Source organism: Excalfactoria chinensis, chromosome 2, assembly GCF_039878825.1.
Source record: "Excalfactoria chinensis isolate bCotChi1 chromosome 2, bCotChi1.hap2, whole genome shotgun sequence".
NCBI lineage: Eukaryota > Metazoa > Chordata > Aves > Galliformes > Phasianidae > Excalfactoria > Excalfactoria chinensis.
In genome coordinates, this window is record NC_092826.1 from 56,612,551 (window position 1) to 56,633,362 (window position 20,812).

At 36.9% G+C, this 20,812-nt stretch overlaps 1 protein-coding gene across 3 annotated transcripts in view; it reads left to right on the plus strand.

Annotated features, from left to right (window-relative positions):
• CARMIL1 (capping protein regulator and myosin 1 linker 1) overlaps window positions 1–20,812 on the plus strand; it is a 172,123-nt gene that overhangs the window by 92,054 nt on the left and 59,257 nt on the right. For all 3 annotated transcript variants that reach the window (XM_072329262.1, XM_072329261.1, XM_072329263.1), the window contains 9 exons: window positions 1,810–1,896; window positions 5,512–5,615; window positions 6,951–7,028; window positions 7,144–7,220; window positions 8,142–8,246; window positions 12,562–12,631; window positions 17,061–17,142; window positions 18,378–18,477; window positions 18,565–18,619. In XM_072329262.1, coding sequence (XP_072185363.1) covers window positions 1,810–1,896; window positions 5,512–5,615; window positions 6,951–7,028; window positions 7,144–7,220; window positions 8,142–8,246; window positions 12,562–12,631; window positions 17,061–17,142; window positions 18,378–18,477; window positions 18,565–18,619 — 758 coding nt within the window. The remainder of the gene's footprint in view (window positions 1–1,809; window positions 1,897–5,511; window positions 5,616–6,950; window positions 7,029–7,143; window positions 7,221–8,141; window positions 8,247–12,561; window positions 12,632–17,060; window positions 17,143–18,377; window positions 18,478–18,564; window positions 18,620–20,812) is intronic.

Genomic DNA, 20,812 nt, shown 5'->3' on the forward strand with positions numbered 1-20,812 from the left:
GAATCTCATTTCTCATCTTCTGAAAAATAGGGCAAATCAAATAAGCTCAAGTCTGGAAATACTCAGAATCAAATCTGTGTGCCTGGATGCAGTAAAGTTTACTTCTGCTATTAGAGCTCAGCTCTGATGCAAGATCAGCAAAAAGAGTGCCTCAGTTATCAAAACTACTTTTGCTTTTCTGCATCTGATTCCCCTATCTTAAAACTCAGTGGGTATTTCTTCTCCAGTGCTAGTTGAGATGTTAAAATTATTCAGCTTGATAAATGGAAAGATGGAGAGGTGAAATTATTTGCTGCACCTCTTACCCAAAATACTTTGCAACAAAAATTGCTCTGGTGGTATCCTTAGCAATTCTTTGTACTCAGTTTTCTTCTCTTTTGCCAGCAGAACTCTACCTTGAGTTTGAAAGTATGTATTGTGACTAAGCCAGCTCAACAGAGATGAACGGTCATGCACAGAATTTAAATTGAGGCCATCTTATGAAAGGCTGATCCTGTTTCAGAGGAGCTGAGAAGTTTTTTGCTTTTTCTTTTTAAGTAGTGGGTCTAGGAATGAAAATTCAGTTGTTATGACTTGATGCATTTTTGCAGAAAGTTGAAGACTCTGTTACCATTATGATTTACAGTAAATGATGGCAGAGCATTATCAGTCTAATATTTTGGCAGTATACATAAAACACAGCATGTTGTTTTAAGCTGTGTGGAAGTTGCACCTCTGACCAGCCTATACAACAGGCTTTTACACAAAGGGTTAAAAAAAACAAAACTCCTGCAACTTTTACATCTGTAATGTAGCTGCTCTTCCATTATTAATGACAGTAAACCATGATAGAAGCAGAGTACATGCTTGTATGTGTCATACTTCTGGACTCTTTTGTGTCTGCTTATGTGGAGAACGGTATCAGCTTTTTTATGTAATTGTTTTCTGGAGCAAGTAAAAAGCTTTGCTCATGTCTCCCTTTTTCTTGCGAAGCAATTTCCTGTAGGGGACTATTTTTCATGCTCAGGTTAAGATTTGACTTTCTATGTTGATTTACTCCTATAATAAATATTTCATAAACTGGTTCAATTGTTATTTAGGATGTGCCCTCTTAATCATATTTCAGTCCTTTGCTTAAATGGGGAATTAAATTTATTGAGTGCGGAACTTGGATACACTGAGAAAGCACTTAAATGAAAAGAATATTGTTTCCTTTTGTTGGATTTGTGCTGAGGTAGTCAGTATCCTAATATATTTTTACCATTTGGAATCCCAAACAATTCAAGCATTTCCAAGTCTGTGTATACTAGCTGGTAACCTACAGGCTGCTGGAATGAAGTGAGATAAGTGGCCATTATAACTCAGTGGAGGTTTCAGGCTTTCAGGACAAGTCTGTAGCTGTATTGTAGTTCCTTTATTTGAATTAGATGCTCTTCCACAGAAATATTTCAGCTCATTGGTGAGTATCTGTGTTTTTTGAACAACGTCTGTATTCATTTATTTAATAAAGGAAGGGTTTATTTGCAGAAGAAAGGCCAATGTTGGCTAATATGTACATCTCTCTTCAAGACGAATGTTTTGAAGTTTCATGTGAACTGCTGCTGGTGGCTGTTTTTTATTTATTTGTATATATTTTCTGACTCATGCATAATGTCCCATGTGCTAACTATTGGACATGTATAATAAATTCACTTTGACCTTCTCTCAGATGTATGTGTACCTCACAGAGTTTGTAAAATACTTAGATGCTTGAAAGGGCTTGGAAAAGCTGGGACCATATGGTTGAACTGACTTCCTGAGGACTTCCACTTTCTCTTTGCTCCCCAACAGGTGTATCATCTCTAAGCATCCAGTTCGCCAAACTTCCAAAGGGACTGAAACATTTAAATTTATCTAAAACCTCCTTGTCACCTAAAGGTATGCTCTATAAATATGCATATTTTCCTGTTGTAAAGGTTTCAGTCTTTCGTCTTAATAATACCTTTTGTTATGAGGTTATAAAGTAGTCCATTCCGTTACTGCTTCATGTGTGTGCTTTAAACCAGTGCAGCTGCTTTTTTATATCCCTGAGTTTACTATTTGGGTTCTGTACCCCATCCAATTTTAGAAAACTCATACTTGTCCCATGTGTGAGCTGAAACCTTTACCATAAAGTAAGATTTAATTTAAAATTGCAATAAATGTTACATTTTGTTTACGCTTCAAAAAATATCTGAGGCAAAAATGCATGGGGAACTTTCTAAACAGCATTTTGAAAACTGCTCAATGTTTTTTATGCAGTTATTTCACTGAACTACTTCATGAAATCAAGTGTTACAACAAAAGCTGTTAATTGATTTGCCCTGAGTAGAGACTGCTTTGTTTTATAATTTGCACACTTCTGACTTGATGTAGTAATTGAAGTAGATGCGTATTTTTAACACAATACTGAAACAAGCATCTGAAACTTTCAGGTCTTTCTCAATGATGTTTTACATATAGTAGACCCAGTAATCTCTTTAATAGAATGGAGCAAACCAGATTCTACAGAGTAGTGTTTAAAAAATAAATAAGTAAAAATAAATAAAAACATTTACAAAAGTGTTATCACAGTATGTTTTCAAGTGATGTTGTCCTGGAAAAGGTGACTGAAGTGCAGTCAATGGAAGGATGTTATAATGTAGGATAACAAATGCTCTTTCGTCCTATTAATTACTGCCCTGTGAAGATTCTGTGTTCTCCTAAGCTTTAGGAATTGACCTGGAGGAATATGAGTGCGGAGAAGGGTTTGTTGTTGTTTTTAGTGAGTGTTCTGTAGCTCTAGTAATGTTTAACTTGATAGTAAGTCCTAGAGTGAATTTATTCATACATCGTTTTCATTAGTTGGAAAAAAAAATGTTTGTTTGTTTTGTTTTGTTTTTTTCTTTTTTTTCCACTGCTAACTCCAATGTTAGTGACAAGCAATTGGTTAAGAACCTTGACTAGCCTTACATGTACTCTTGAGAATACATGCAGGAATTTCACAGAAAGTCCTGCAGTTCTGGGATGTTCATTCACCCTGTACTTTTCTTCATGTGCTATGAATGATTTCATCAACTCTTGATTGTTGAGTGAAGAGAATATTCTATCTGCACATCGGCCTCTAGAAAGAACAAATGCCAGCTTGATGAAGCTCATCAACAAAATTCTTGTCAGTAAAAATGAATGTTGAGGTTATGAAAAGAATTAGAAAGATTGTTAACATTCCTTGTAAAGATCATCTTTAAACAAAAGCTGAAATTATATTCCAGCATTTCTCCTACTGGCCTCATGTCAATCCTAGTCCAGATGGCATAATCCACCCTAGCTCTTAAATACCTATTCTCCAAAGAGCATCATGTCACTATGAATATTGTTGGATGGGAGCTTTTCTAAATTCCATTTTAAAAGTATAGTGAAGTCTTAAATTTGGTATTGTTGTAGCTCTCTGTACCTGAAGATTTTCAGCTTTGCATCTTTCCTTGTCTGCAAAGCTGTCTGTGTTAGCTGGTTTTTCTTTAATGTAAGAAGGCAGTTCTGAATTGCTTTTTAACTGGGAAGACTATTTTCGAACATGGAATATTGAGAGCTTTTTTCTGTACCCAGGGAAGCCTGGCTTTATTGATTTCAGAAATTCTGTACAATCCCTCACTGGTTTTGACCTCATTTTAAAAGTGCTTTCTATTCAAAATAAGTTTCTAAGATTGCAAAGTGAAGTTCAGGTGGTAACTTCCCAGCTGATCTTTCTTCAAATATTGTATCTCAAGGTTCTTAAGACTTATTAACATTCTGAGCCTCCTGAGAGCAGTAAAAGAGCATGACAGATTGTCTGCAAATGAAAGTGAGATTACTGTCAAAGTATAGAATGAGGTAGGTGAAGTTCAAACAAACATTTATTGATTTGAAGATTCTGGTTAAGTGGAAAATTTTAGTATCCTCATTCAATGACAGGGATGGATTTTCTGAACCCGAGCCAAAAGCTAATTAAAAAAATCCCTCATTTGCATCATTTGGATGAAGATTTCAATGATGTGGCTGATTTTGAGTAACTGACCCATTTTTAAACATGATGCAAGCAGTAACATAACAAATGTTTTTTTAGCTATTCTTCCCCAAGCTCAGTCACAGTTTGTGAATTCTCAGAATTGTTGTTCAGTAGTATATGCTAAGCTGTTCACAGTATATTGCATTCATTTTAACCTGTTGCTTATAAAAGTTACCGAGAAGGAGATCTAGAATGATAAGTTCTAGTAGTTAAATAGGACTTTTAGATCTTCCAGAGTTTCTAAAAGTTTTCATTTGCTGCTTACCTTTGTGGATAATGTATAGATTCAACAATGCAACATTAAGATAAATTACAGTGAACAGAAATGATTCAAGGAATGGCAAAGATGTCATTGTTCTCCAGTTCTTTTGAGTATCAAAAATCTCCTGAAGCCTATAGCTGTGCTTTTTACGTGGGAGACTCTCCTACTATTTGTAAGCTTGGAAAACTAAAGCACTGCCTGGTGTGTTTTGGTTTACGGTGACTTGCTAGCTGCTTCATCCAATGGTAAACCCATTTTCTAATAGTTTTTAAATGAAGAGTGCACGTGTTCCATCCACTGAACTCCGGTTCACTTCGATCAGGAGCTTTGAGAAACTGCACTGTTATGTATAACAGATTGAAACACCTGCCAGCTTCACTCTTTTGCCTAGGCATTTATGAGAAAATCACTGCTTGCTAAGTTCACAGTGATGCATGCAGTGATAGTTATCTACAATAAACTGAAAACTTTCTTATAAGCTACAAGGGCCCTCAGATGAAAATTAGTTTTACTGGAAATAGCCACATCCTAATTTGTATTTGGAAAAGCTGAAGAACTTTGGAACATGGCTGACTTGTTCCCAGCGTGAGCATTTCAATTTTAATGTAAAAAAATACGTATTTTTTTCTTGACAGGAAATGAGCATCTTTATGCATCTCTTGATACTTTAATTAGATAACTCTTTTTTTATTTTTTTTTTATTTTTATTTTTATTTTTTATTTTTTTCCTGAAATTACAGGCAAATCATAATTGAAGTATTTTTAACTTCTAGGTCTTGTCAGTTGCTTTTGAAGTTCTGGCAAATTATACTTGTTAACGCGCTTGATCTTCCACAGATACTTTTATCTAAATATTATTGTTTGTGAGAGGACATTGTCTTAGCATTATGATGTGAAATCTGTTTTTAAAATCTGTTACAAAATATGGTTGCACAGTTAAAGCCATTGCAGAGATGGCAAAAAGATTTCTACCTGAAACTCACTATGTGTAGCTCACTGAAGCCTGCTTTATCGGAAGCAAAAAGCCTGAACTAAACCAGGTCCTCTGTGACAAAGAGAAGTCTTGTATCTCCCTGATCATCTATTTTTTTCCTGTGTAGAACAGTGTTGGGAATAGGAGACCATTAAAAATTCATGTGAGACTGTGTTCACTAGAATTGTGCATTTCCAGGGTCTCTGCTAGTTCCTTGTGGTGCTGGATAAGGTGAATACTGACCTTTTTTTGCAGGGGTGAACAGCCTTTCCCAGTCACTGAGTGCCAACTCGCTGATAGCGAACACGCTCGTCTATCTTGACCTCTCAGGGAATGCTCTCCGTGGGGATGATCTCTCAGTAAGCATGTGATTGTTTTAATTTGTTGTTAGAAGAAGGGCAAAGCCATTTTATTTAGACTCTTCCTTCTTTTTTGATCCTAACAGCCAGATTTTGAGTTCTCTAATTATGAAGCATCTAAAATATGCAAAATCTGATCATTTGAGTTTGTTGGACATTATCTACCTGTTACTTTCATGTGACATTTTGAACAAACTTTACCAGTTTCAGGTTTATCATCATATTCCAGGAACTAGTCTTTTCAGATGTGAAATGGAACTTTCAGTGGGACAAGAGGATTTAAATGGTAGCAAACACACTGTCTAATGTAGAGAAAGACACACAATTATTCTCAAAGAGAGAATAACAGGAGAAATATAAGAATAAAAATAAGAAAAAGTGTGATGTTGACAGGCAATGGTTGAAGAAGTCTGACGTCTTCCCACAGTATTTTATGGGACATAAATACAAAAAGTCTTTTCATAGCCTGACAGAGAGAGATGGTTCAAAGAAAAAGGTTCTTAATACTGAGATCTCTTAATCTGTGAAACAGTTTTCTAACAGGAGTAAAGAAATCCTGTTATTTAGCATTGAAAATAAACTCTAGCAGAGGATGGGGATTTTTAGAGTAGGAACCTTTCTCTCACTGTTAGGTGTATCAGCTAAGTGACCTAATTTTAAGAAAGACAAATCTGTTTTTAAAATGTTGAATGTGCTCAGGTGGGATAGATTTCAGATGGAGTTGTGTGTTCCATGTTTCTGTGAATGTTGGCATCCTTTCTTTTCTCGATCTTCTTTGTATTGTTCAGTGAGACTAAAAATATAAACAAAGCAAAGTATGATACGCTTTATGTACACTAGCATAGTCTGTGTAGTACCAGTCATCAATATTAGATTTATTTTCCACTTTTTCCGTATTCTGCCTTCAACTTCTTATACACTGCCAATATTAAGAATTAGCCATAGTCTTCAAATGCAAATGATCTGCATCCCTCATGCTAAAGAGGGGCTATGTTAAACTTTCAAGCCTGTTAGTCTTTCTAGAAAACATAATGTCAATTTGAGTACTGCAAGGTATTTTTAACAAAATGATCATTTTCTGTGAAAGCGCTTTATAGGGTAACTCAAGAGTTTTACACTTAGCATTCAGTAGTTGTGATCTGGACACCATTTTTTCCTTTTATTCCTAAAAAATGATAGCCTTTGGAAGTAAAACAGGTTGTTTTGGTTGAGTGAAAGGTTTCAGACACATCTGTAGTGAACTTTTATACAAGACTAAATGCATCCAAAAAGAAATCTGTGCCACAATATGAAAAATAACATTGATATGTTTTTTTCTCGTTCCATTAATTATAGAGCCTCTACAATTTTTTGGCCCAGCCAAATGCCCTTGTCCATCTGGATTTATCCAACACGGAATGTGCTCTAGATATGGTAATGCTTTCTTTTCTTTGTATGTGTGTGTGCGTGTGTGTGTAGATTCAGATACCAAGGACATTTTTCCTATCTTGTATACCCAGTAAAATCAATCTTTCTTACCTTAAATCAGGTGTGTGGAGCCCTCCTTCGTGGATGTCTTCAGCATCTAGCTGTCCTTAGTCTTTCCAGGACACTTTTTTCTCACAGGTACAGTTTGAATGTTTTTTTTCTCTCAACTGCTCTATTTTGTGTTATACTTTCTTGATTTTATGCTGCATGACTTTATAAAAGGTCTCTACAAAAAAAAAGTATCATTATTCCAAGGAAGTTATTTTCTTTCCATAAGCTACCTTGTCTAATAAGTTTTTTATGATCCTGATGCACTGGACGGTTTGTATACATCCTTTGTTGTAACATCAGACTTTGAAGTCTGGCTTAACTCTTCTTCATATTTTATTTCAAAGTACTTATTTTTCATGATTTGTTGATTGTTAAAAATGCACTTTTTAATTATTTTTCTTCTTTTCCTTGGAAGAAGTCCTTCTGAAAGTCTTAGAGACTGAACACTGACTTTGTAGAGTACCTGCAGCACAGAAAATAATAACCTTAGTTTCCCCTTTCTTCAAATCAGTGGCTTGAGTACCTGTCAGAGGTGACAACTAGTTAGGGATAAGCAACCACAGTGTTCAGTAGTTATTTCTAGTGGTGACGAGGCAACGTCAGTGTTTTGTAGAGTACTGTTTGATCTTTTACTTGTAAAGTCTAAGTATACTCATGATCAATCAGACTTGAATAATCATTCCTGGTAGTTCACCAAGCAGGAGCTAGATAATGATGTCTTCTGAACAGCAGTACAATGGTGAGAATTGTTTCTTGAATCAACATTTTGATAGCATTGTGTTTTTAAGTTAACTGAGAGCCACTGACTACTGAGCTGTTGGAGGTACAGCAAATTAAACAACAAGTAAATGATTGTTACCATTTTGACAGCCTGCATTCACTATAGGATGTTCACTATTCAATATTCAATTATTACTATAATATTAGTACTGTAACTATAGCTGTTCAGTAATCACTGTTGGAATGAGGAGTGTCTAAATGTTACTTAATGAATATATTTACTTACAGAAAAGGAAAAGAAGTCCCTCCCTCCTTCAAACAGTTTTTCAGCAGCTCACTTGCTTTGATGCAGATTAATCTCTCGGGAACTAAACTCCCTCCTGAGCCTCTGAAGTAAGAATTTCATTTAATTTTCTCCTGTTGCCTAAAACCTAGTTCACACTGTTGTTACGTGGTGCTTTACATAAACAGAAAAGGGGAAAAAAAAAAAAGGGGGGGGGGGATTTTATTTCCATTTTTTCCCATTTGTATGCTACTGATATTGGAAGAGTGAGTTTTGTAATGACCACACATTAAAGAAATGCTGCTTCCATCTCGTGTTTGAGGCTATTAATGATAGTTTGGCTTATGTCCCAGCTGTTTTGTTTCCACCAACTTTTTGTGATATATTTCTTACTTTGTGCCTTAAAAACAAAACTGTTCTCTTTGCAGTGAAATGGGATTATATATTTGTATTAGCATCATTCCTTTGAGGCTGCACTATTGCAAGAGCCATTGTGCATATGAAGCTGTTGCAATGCTTGATGGGAGAGACCTGTTGCCCAGAACTACGCCTTCCTTTTAGGGAGAGAGATAATGGCAGCCAGTTCTGAGAGTGTTAAGTGTAATGCTTTGCTTTTCTGTATGTTGCCCATCTTGCAGGTAACAGGTTCTTGTTATGCATATTGGGTAGTTCCATTGACCACCCAGTGGTGGAGAAAAACTCCTCATAGCATAAAGCAGGTAGAGGGAAATTGTATAGCACTCTGTCACTCTTCCTGAGATGTGTGCATCTGTGTACTGTGGTGAACTGCAATGTAAAGGGGATGCCTTAAAATCAAGATCAATCTAGATAGGATGAGCTATTGAGATTCTATCTATCTATAATTCTGGTAGAATCCTTGTCTTTATTGGCTGAATTAAAGACTCTTTTCAACTTGCTGGCTTCTGTGCATTAAAACATATAAAACCCAATCCACAGTAGAAATCTAGATGTGATCACTAACCAGTCCTGGGAACTTGTCTCCAAAATCCCGATCTGGACATAGGTATTTATATACATATATATGCCCATGTATGTATGTATATCAGTATATTTGCGTGTTTTATCTGTGGGGATAGAAGTCTGTCTCCTGAGGAACAATAGGGAAGAGAAACTTCTGGGAGAAGATAAAGGAAACAAAAGTTACAAGTGCCTCACAGGAAAGAGTAAGGTGCATTGTTTGGGGATATTTTTCTTAATGCAATTTGACATTGGATAGGGACAGTACAATATGATTTTAAGTAAGATGCAATGGATTGAAATCCCACTGCAGGAGCCTGTTTTAGCTCTGATTTTCAGTGTTCTGTACAGTGCTCTTGGCTGCTGTCTTGCTTGGTTAAACTTTGCTAGGGTTAGGAAAGTAATGTTTTGATGGACTGATGATCACAGAAAGTAATTAGTGAAAAGTACTTTGGTTGATTCGGGTTAACTTTGGGATATTGATTGTGGGGTAGAGGGCAGCAGAAAGCTACAGATAATGAAGTTAGAAGAACAGAAGTTGTGTGTGACTAAAACCCAGGTCAATCTTCTCAGTAGTGCAGGAAGTGTCATGAGACACTGAATATTTCTAGTGAGATCAGGAAAGGTGAGATGTCTTAGGCACCATGGTTCATATGCAGCTTTTTTCCTTGGCATGTTGAGTATCTCCGGTGGTGTGAGGAGATTTGGCAGGTTTCTGTGCTCATGGATGTTGCATGAGTATATCCCAAATACTTGTGACCCCGTCATCTGCCAGCTAATCTGGCCCGCTTTGAGTTGAGTTAGAGGGAGTTACATGCATGACTGCTGTTGATAAAAGTAAAGAGACAGTTATAAGCAGAATACAGTGAGTTGAGAGCAGTAACCTGTATTGCTAGCACAGACAGCTCCAGAAAGCAGCAGCTGTCCAAAATCCACCTGGACACGGATGGTCTGAAAATATCCATTCTTCTCTCACTTAGTTGACATTTTGCCACGAGCTTCATTTGTTTCACCCTAATAGCAGTGTTCATCTCTTCCTGGGGTTCAGCAGGGAGCAGTTAATACTGCTTGGTATCTTCCTTGATGTGATTTTTCTCCAACCTTAGCTTTTCTTCAGTCTGAGGTGAGTGCATGTCTCAATGCTGCAGAGAACCATGATCTGCAGTGCCCCTTGCTTTCCATCTCAGAGCAACCCTATATGGCTTGATGTCAGAAGCATAATGTGGAAGTCAATTTGGTGTTAAAAAGATGCACTGTTAACCTGGGGCAGCTGCTTAGCATTTTTGTCTTAAACGTAAGAAATTACAAAACTGCAGAACAATCGAGGTTATAGGATATGTTAAAGACAAGGAGATGGAAGCATCTGTTTTCAGACAGACTTATTTGTCACAGTAATGATTGCAATAGCAGATGAAGGCTGGTTTCTAGAGGGAAAACTAATACAGTCTACGCTAATAGTACTACTTTAGCATCTCTGATCTGTGCATGTCAGAAAGCCTTTTTGACAACTTGGGCCTTGAAACTGTCCTCTGATAAAGGGGAAGTTCCTGTTTTGTGTCTATGAGCCAGATGTGAGAGTTGAGTAAATGATTCAAGATGGAGCTTGCCTCTGGGAAACTAAACAAAACAAGAAAGCAACCCATCAGATAAAAATGAAGATACTTGGCATAGTGAGTCTCCATCTCCCCTTTTAACAAATTCATTACCTGATATCTTTGATAAATGTTGTAATTTGATTCCTTTCTTATTAACTTCCCTTAAGACTGCAGTTTCAGAGCATTTAGTCACATCTGCTGACTCGGTCATTTTCAAGATACTGGTTAATCAGGGCACTCAGGGAGGGAGATGAGCTTGTTTGTAAAGCAATGGACCTTTTAATATAAGCCAAGCCATCCAGGAGAGAAGTTTGTTAATAAAGCTATATTGCTGGAGATGCCATTTAGGCAGTGGAGAAAGACTGCTTTTAGTTTTTGTGCAGAGGTAATACAATCAATGATCCAGCATAGGGCTTTTTGTTGTTGTTTGGTTTATATTTTTAACTGAGTGAAGTAGTTTTCATGCTCTTTTCCTTGTTGTGGTATATGTTGCCATTTATGTTCATTTACAGCCATTGCCAGAAATGTTATTTTCATCTGTCAGGGCTGTAACAAGACAAGCTGCTGACTTTCTTCTCATCCAAATTCTAACTAGAAGGACAAGATTTTTCCAAGTATCGCCATGCATGTGACTTAAACAGGGTGACTCAGTACTGATGTATCTGCCTACAGTGCCTTGGACTGTTAGTGATATTTCAGGAGAAAATGAGAAATCATGGGGTTTTCTCAGAAGGGAGTTTATAGGCCAATAGGTTGGAGGGGGGAAGAAAGGGACTGAAACTTTTTTCTTCCTCTGAAGAGGGTTATATTTGAAATCGCAGCAGTCTCTCTCTCTAGTTTTTTTGGCTGTTTTTAATGTGTCCTTTTTATGAATGACCTGCATTTTTTTTACAGTGCTTCAAAATATTAAGGAAGTTACTTGTAAAGCTATCAGACAAACATTGCATAAAATCATGTTTGGGAAGGATGAAGTTGAGGATTATCTAAAAGTTTCTAAAAACTTGCAGAGCTTTCACTTTTTTCTCAAAGTCTGTATTCGAATGGATTAGGAAGTAAAGAAGTCTATTTGTTTTGAATATCAGTGAGGGGCTGATTATCATTTGTAGCTGCAGAGCAGGTACATTAGACTTAAATGAAAAATATTTGTGAGGCACATGCATTCTAAGCACGGCTTCTACACACTGCTTGCATAGCAAGTGTTTAGGCAAACAGCTCAACGAAATCCATTGTTTTTCTTTACCGCCATGCATGGCTCACTGGAATTCTGTTAGGCTGAAACGAAGTTTAGGAGGGAAGTCTTTCTGTTTCTCGGTTTGATAACTAATTCAAAGCAATGCCTATTCTAAAGATACTGGAAGGTACACATTGGTTGCATTTGCTCTTCCTATAAGATGAATACTGTTGTACTTGTTGATTTGGCAGTGTTAATACATATGTGATATTAATACTAATTTCTGTAAGGCTTTAAATATAGACACCACATACAGTTGTAAATACAACATGCCTTTTATAATCATTTCATTCTTTTTTAAAGCAAATATGGATGAAAAACTCTCTGATGAATCTTCTTAAATGTTGACGTAGAATTAGTTTTACTGTTTGCTTATTTGAATTTCATCCCTGAAGGTTTTGATGCTGCTGGGGTGTTTTTAGTATGGCACAGCAGGTTTGTACTCCATTGTCTATTAAGATGTAACTGCTCAGTTGGTGTGGTTTTGTTTTGAAATGGTTCTTTGAGCTATTCGGTGTATTAACCAGTAATTACTGATTTGATTATGCTGTTGTAAAGCTGCCTTTAAAAAAAAAAAAAAAAGAATTAAAAAAAAATGGTTCTAATATTGATCTTTTTCAGAGCGCTTCTATTAGGCCTGGCTTGCAATCACAATCTGAAGGAGGTGTCTTTAGATCTCAGTAGCTGCGAGGTAAGGATGATTTTTCAGGATGTGTTCAAAAGATGCAACAATATGGAATTAGAGTTCTTATGCTCCACTGGGTTAGGCATTCAACCTCTAACCAGAAGCCGTGAGATCGAAATCAATCATGGCAAAATAATTTTCTATGTGTATCTGTGCCATAAATGAGGAGTACAGGGGTTTGGGGTACCTGCAGCATCATGGTGTCCTCAAGCTCCTTGCAGTAGCAACTGTAGATGCTGAGGCAGAGTGCTGGTGCTGTTCACTGCTTGGCGGCTTCTGCTTTCTAGTGCTCTGATTGTAGGGCATCCTGAGGCAGGATTTTCCAATGTGTCTGCATTAGAATGGGTCCCAGGAAGCTGCAGACCCTGTAGGTGCAGTTTGAATGTCTTCCTTCAAAATGTCTCCACTGGAGGCAGGCATCCTATCCTGCAGGTTTACTTAAATCTTGGGATAAATTCTGCTTCTGTACGTAATTAACTGATTCAGGCCAATAGGGAGCTTCTGTAAGAAATGATGGAAGGGTGCCATTAACTTGAAAAGCATTGTGCAAATGGTTTTAAATATTACAGTAATAAACTAGAAAAAAGAAAAGGAACCTTGATTTGCTGCTTCTTGCTTCTCTGTGCTTTGCTGTGTGTTTTGTTTCTGAGTATTGTCCACACTCTTGCAGGATGATACCTGTATGGCTACAGATTTTGACAAGAAATCAGCCAAGATCCTGGGAATTAATGAGACAAAGTTACATAGAGAACTGGGGAGCACTTTCTACCTAAAACAAAGATCCAGCCTTCCAAGGCTTTCCTTTTTAAGCTGCAAAGAAAGCCTCTTACTTGCTAGGCAGATCTTTTTAAGTCCATCATCTGTGTAGCAGCTGTTCCACAAGTGCCCTTCAGGTGTAATGGTTTCCCTTTAAATTGGAAGCATGCAATTTGATGAACGTGGCGAGGTTCAGTAATTGTTAAGTTCATGGTTGATTGCTTTTGGAATGTGCATTGATTTCCTTAGAAAGAAAAACAACTACCAAATCTTTGTGAATGCATTTCGTGGTTTGTTTTGATATTTTATACATTTTACAAAGTGGTTTTACTTTGAGGGGCACTACAAGTAAATATCAAATAGAAAAGCTTTCAAGTTATGTATGTGTGATTCTGACTTCTGAGCAGATAGATCAGAAGGATGGCAATTTTTCTTTCAGAGGGAGACAGGAAAAGTGATTAAAGTAACAAAAATGAAGCCCTGTATTCATAACCTTAAATAAATAGAACACACTTAAGTAATGAAAGTATAAATTAGCATGTAACCCAAGCAGGGCTGACAGGAGTGAAAACTTAAGGTCTGGAACTGAATGCCATTCATAGATAACCTCCACGAGTCATTAGTTGCATTGGACCCCAAAGCAAAATCAGTCATGGTAGAAAGGAAAGAGTCGTGCTCTATGTGAGCTATTGCATTGCCCTCCATGGTCTGGTTACTTCAGCATTTACGAGGGAAAGGCAGCTGTTTCTAGAGACAAATGGGGTCGTACACAGGGGAAATAATCTATAGCAGGTCCCTCCAAACTGATAGTGCTTCCTTAGATCTTTCCCTCAATGTTTTTTTGTTTTTGTTTTTGTTTTTTTTTTCATATCACTGAGCTTTATCCATTCTCACATGCTTTGGAAATAAGAAATTCTGCTTCCAGAAGGGGATTGCTGTGCCAGGAGCTGGAAATACTTGCCCACTACTGCAAGGCCTCTGCTCTGCTGGGAGCTGTACCCTACTACCACAGAGCAGTGGGGAGCTTGGAATTTGTGCCCTGCCTCTCTTCCAGCTCCTGCAAGCACAAGCTGTCAGGAGGGCAGAAAGCTGATGCTCCAGCTTTGCCCACTTTCCTGTGCTAGGAAAGCTGTACTCAACTCTGGAAGGAAAAATCTCAGTTCCTTCCCTCTCCCACCACTTTTAATTTGCTCCCATAATTTTCTGATATATTAACTCCAAGCTTAATCATTTTATATTGCTTGCTTGTTTTGTTTTTATTTTTATTTACTATGAAAGTTACATTTTTATTTCTACCTGCTCAGCACTGATGTATTTCACTCTTTTCCCTTCTGCTTCCCTTAGCTTGGTCACTGTGTAAGTACCCTCCATGCTTTACCTTAATTTGTAAATCAATAGACAGCTTTGTTTCTCCATCCCATATACCTCCTAGTTCTGAACACACTTGGCTTTTTTGATTGCTGAAGGGCTTGTTCTACAATTTCTAAACAAAAGCTTTTATATGTAGTCTCATATATCATATAGATTTTGCAGAGTTTTGTTTTCAGTATCACATTCTGCACTGACATATAGCCTCTGCTTTTATGTATGTGACTTTACTACAGTTGCAATAAAAATTGAACCTAAAAGTCAAGTAGTTATCATCACCTTCAGGTTAAATAGATATCAACATTTGTGTATTTAATATTTTTGATACAGTGTTGTTGGTACAAGACCCAAAATTGCTTGCAAAAAGTTGTCTGCTTAAACACTTGAAGTATATGTGTATACTTTTTATGAGTACAGAACATGTATCATACCAATTTCCATACAAATAACCAATCTTTGCCATGTGTTTACCTTTTTATCTATGAACGAATCTATTCTTGTCATGGAAAGTAATTTTTAACGTTGGTGTTAAAACATTTAACGTTTAACGTTTAGGACAAATATTAGAATGTTTTTATTGAACTAAATCTTCATTTCCTTTATGAGAAAGTTTATAACTTCTGTGGCACACTTGAGTTTTGGCTACAGCGGAAAACAAATTGTAACATAGTGAATGTAGTTTTTAACTTTGACAAGACCACGTATAATCTGCCAGTTCTGTATATTTTTCAATAATTGATGTGGCAGTCTGTGCGAAATGGTTGTCTCATAGTAGGCGACCCTGGGAGAATTGCAGAGCGAAACTGAATGATTCTGGCATTCATACAGCCAGCAAGTAATACAGATGTTCTTAGAGAAACAACACTGAGTTAAATCTGCAGCAGTTTTGGCTCAAATACAGATTTCCAGCGTCACTGCTTCTAGAGAGGATAGGACTAATAGGTCTAAATAGGCTTTGTTTCATGCACATAAGGAGAGGCATCTTATATTCTGTATCTTACGCTTCTAGATGCGACTTATCATTTATATGCTGCCTCTAACCACCACTGTTCTTAAAATGCTCAGGCCAAGTTATTGAACTGTTTGTCAACCAATCACAGATCTCCAAGTTTCTAAAAAAAAAACTACCAAATCAAGTCCTCATTGAAAAATACTTCCAGAACGTGTTTGTGGTTGCCTCATTTATAGCTTGGTTAAAAAGACTGTTCACAAAACTGTCAATGGGTTGATTCAGGATGTTTGGACAAGCGAGAGAACCAAGTCAAATATGACTCATTTTTTATGCGCAAGAGGTGAAATGGCTGCTTAATGTTTGAAAAAGGCTGGCTTTTCTTTGTTTTTTGATGCAGTGAGATTGGGAAATGTTTTGCAAAACTTGAATTTTAGTAGAAACTTTTGCTTCTTTTGTTTTTCTTGCTGATGATTGCACAGTCTATTCTGAAATAAGAAAATGTTTTTTACTTATTTGGAGAAAAGAAAGTTTTGTTGTTTAATTCAGTAGCATTAGTAACTAAATGTTTAGGTTCTCGTATCTTTGATTCTTAATGTTGACGTTTTCTCTTAGGCCACTTCATTATTTCCTACTAAATCTTGAAAATTCTTGTATTTCCATTTATTATTTCAGATTAATAATGCAATTATAGTTTCCAGATAGGCATTTTTGTTGCTGTTTTTCCTCTCTTATCCCTAGTTTAAAGCTAAGGAATAAGATAGATAAACGACTTTTTTTGTTTGTGGTGTTTTGTGACTGTTTTGCTATTGCATTATTTAAACGGTCTTTCCTATAATAGGAAAACATTATTTCATTGATCATGATTTGGCTTCTTGTTTTTTAACTGGACATCCTGTCACTGTGCTTGTTATAACACAAAGCTTGAAAGATGCCAGCTGTAAGACTTGACTGTAATGGAATTCAGGAATTACAGTAGTGCGTGCTTGTATACTAGACAAGCTTTTTTTCTTATTGGAAACCAGAAATATCCTGGCCCTTTCACATGGAGAACTGCACCAAAGACTTGCAGTCAAAGCCTAGCACAAGTGCTAAGGGATTCTTTTTGTCTATAACACTTACATCATTCCCTGTGTAACCGCAGAGTAGTAAGGAAGTAGAGTCCTTTTTCTTACTTGTGTGTAAATGGTGAGAAAGAAGGATGGGAATGAGAATAGTAGGAATATGTGTGTAGTCATTTTTATGTCTTTGATTTCTGTTGCTGTTGTTTTTGCTGCTGGTAGTACCTTCACTTCTATTGCTCTTTTGTGTGATCTCAAAACTGTAACTAGTTTGCAAAAATGGTTGATGTTTTGTCTCTAGTTAAGATCGGGAGGTGCACAAGTCTTGGAAGGATGCATAGCAGAAATACGCAATATCACCAGCCTAGATATTTCAGATAATGGTAAGTACACAGAGCAGGAATGGAGGACCACGTAGGTCCCAAAAATGAGATGTGTCTTTTCTTTCAGCTCAAAATACAATTCAAGGATGATTATACTTGATTTTTGAATACTGACCATATTTCTTATGGAAAAGGTCAGGTCAGGAGGAAGTGTCATTGCTCTAAAGTGTAGCAGCAATAATAATAGAATAACTCTACCTTCAGAAGTTTGTGTTTGAAATAGGTGTAAGACGACAGAATAAACTGAAGGCAACAAGTGTCATATTAACAGGATTTTGTTTGAAGTGGGCTTAAATAAGAGAGAACGAAAAGCTAAATGGGAAATGGAAGTGTACTGAAAGTAGGAGGACCAGAAACTGAGTGAAGCTGTGACAGTGAAGAAGTAAGAGAATAAAATTTGGAGCAAGTAGTCAACCAGCTTCAGATCAGAGCTTGATTATCTGGAAAAGTCTTAGACTATGGGTGGTTTGTAGACCCTGTGTTTCCTAGCTGGGAATACCAACTGGCTTTTCATCCTGCAAACTCAAATTGTACATGCGTGTAACAGGAGAACTCACCTAGCTGTGCTGGCTTCTCTGACAGCCAGATGCAGAATTAGTTCAGATTCCCAGTACAACTGAAAAGCCAGAAAGGCAGTTGGAAAGCTTTAGGAGTTACTGAGTCAAATTATATAAAGAGATCAATTGTTATAGCTATATAAAGATATTTGACATCAAAGTTATTCCATGGATCTAGATTCTAGTTGTTAGTAATCTAACTAATGGACTTTTCAAATCTACCAATAGGTTGGGAATACAGTAATAGTAGAACAAATTATTTTTCTTAGTAGTGGAATAAAGCTTGGCTGTTGTTTCAAATCATGTCATTCATAGCCTGTTATGTTAACCTCTTCATGCTTTGAGAGCTTGATGGTACACAGCTCACAGTTTGCCTCACAGTGCAAGGAACTTTCTTGAGTGACTGGACTGTAGATAGGGGACTACATTTCTCTTTTTGTCTGTCTGAAAGATGCCTTCAATGGCTGATGAGGTTTTTTTTTTAGAAGGACGCATTTATTTTCATGAAGAACAGTGATGAAAAAGATATATAAATAGAAGAAGAGAAACTTTTCTAGAATGCTTTGAAATAGTACACTGATGTGATTATTTGATTGAATTTAGCTTTAATAATTGGTTCCTCTCTGGGACTTCTGTGAAAAAGTGTTTTAATTCCTAATCTGATCTGATTCTTTACAGGCCTAGAATCTGACCTCTCAACCCTTGTAGTCTGGCTTAGTAAAAACCGATCAATAAGGCACTTGGCATTAGGCAAAAACTTTAACAACATGAAATCCAAGTAAGGCTTTTTTTTCTTTTAAATAACGCAATGAGTAATGAGAAGAAGCTGCTGATTTCATCATCTTCCTAACTTTTCTTCCCTCAGAAATCTCACTCCAGTACTTGATAATTTAGTTCAGATGATTCAAGACGAGGATTCAGTGAGTATCTTTCTGCCTAATACCATCATGTGTATTTGTACCTTCACAGCCTATTTCTAATATTTTTCCTTTGTTATGTTAACTTGCTGTGTAAAATTTGATCAAGATCCTAAACAAATACATCCAACATTTCATTTTTTTTTTGCCCTCAATAACTTGAATTATGAATAAAGAGTGGGTACGTGCTTCTTAGGATCTGTGCTTGTTGAAAACCAACTCATTCCAAATAACTGGATGTGTTTAAATCTAAATTGCTTTAGGTTTAAGTTATACAGCCATGTACGTTCAAGTTTTCAAGTTTTGTGTCCTGATGGGATATTACAGTGTTAGTGTTCTCTGCGTGCTGATATTCCTTAAATAGTGAATTTATTTTATTTTATATATTTATTTTAGTTAATAATACATGCTACTCCCTGACCACTGTATACTCTCATGCCTGTCAAAACTTTACTGATCATTCTTAGTCCTTTCTTTCTCCTTCTTGCCCCTTTCAAATAACATTCAAGCTCCTCTGCTTTCCTCATTCTCCAAAAAGAGCTGACTGTAGAGATCAGCTCTCTTAACACCTGATAATTGTGTCATCTTTATCGTCCCACTTCCAAGTTCACATTTCACACTGCTTTCATATTTTTCTCCTACTGTTCAGTTCAGTGGAATATTTCTTTATGAAGGTTCCCAATGTCTCCTTCCATATTCTGTGTTCATCTTTTGTCGCTATTTTGAAGTAATGTGTTAAGTCAGCCGTCTCTCCTTCCCACATCCTTGTACTCGATATTAGAGATACTATTTTTTTTCTCAATTCTTTGCCTATTTCCTCATTCTTTAAATATGGGATGTCTGGGATGTCTGTGTGTTGCAGTAAAAGGTTGCATATGGATACCGGGGCTAATTCTAACTGAGTTGGCAGAAGTAATGAAAGCAGTAAATTCTTGTGTGCCCAAGAAGAGTGGAGGATCATTCTTCCTAAGGATCTCTGTATTGCTTCTTATTCCAAACTTTTAATTTTCTATTCTTTTCATTTTAATTTTGTATTGTACAGCCACCTCCTTTCATCAAATATCATCTCCTTCTTCTCTCTGTACTTTTCTGTATTTTCTATTCTGTATTCTGTATTCTGTATCTATTTCTGTATTTTCTTTTCTATTCTGCCTTGAATCTTGTGGTAAATCATTCATAGAATCATAGAGTCTCCAAGGTTGGAAAAGACCTCAAAGAAGTTCATCCAGTCCAACTGTTCACCTGTCACCACTATTTCCCACTAAGCCACATCCCTCAGTACAACATCTGAATGTTTCTTGAATACCTCCAGGGTCAATTACTCCACCGCCTCCCTGATGGCCATTCTACTGCCTGACCAGTCTTTCAGAGAAGTAATATTTCCTAATGTCCAGCCTGAATCTCCCCTGGCGCAGCTTGAAGCCATTCCCTCTAGTCCTACTGCTAGTTATATGGGAGAAGAGGCTGACCCCCACCTCACCACAGTCACCCTCCAGATAGCTGTAGAGTTCTGTAAGATCACCCCTGAGCCTCCTCTTCTCCAGACTATAAACAATCCCAGTCTCCTCAGCTGTTCCTCATAAGGCCTATGCTCCAGATCCCTCACCAGCTTTGTTGCCCTTCTCTGAACAGATTCCAGGGCCTTGATGTCTTTCTTTTGCAGCTACCCTTTAAAACTGTTGTGCCAAATCAGATGAGTCATAAGCAAATAAAATGTACATATTTTGTTTTTTTCAATTTCATCAATTTGCTTTATTGCAGGTCAACATTTCTTCCCATGTATGCTATACTCTAAAATACCCCTTCAACACACATTGCCTCCTTTCAGCATAGAAACTGTCTTTCAAATGTGCATGTTTTGTCTCAGTATTTATATGCCAATCCTGTTCATAATATGTGTGCACAAAAGTAAAACTTCCTTCCAATTTTGAAGCCTCCAGGACACATAACAAGTAGATGTTAAATTTTGGATGCATGATCCTCACAGTTCTCCCTCTCTTGCATCATCAGCTTTAGGCTTTTGTGCTCCTTTTCTTTGCATTTTCTGAGCAACACAAACCATTGTTTCATTTTCTGCCTTTTCCACGATCAGGCTCCTGTAATTCCTTCTCAGAATGTCTTTGCTGAGCTAACCTAGGCAAACATGCTTTTTATTTTCATCCTGCTTTCAAAATGTTACACTGAGTTATTCCACCT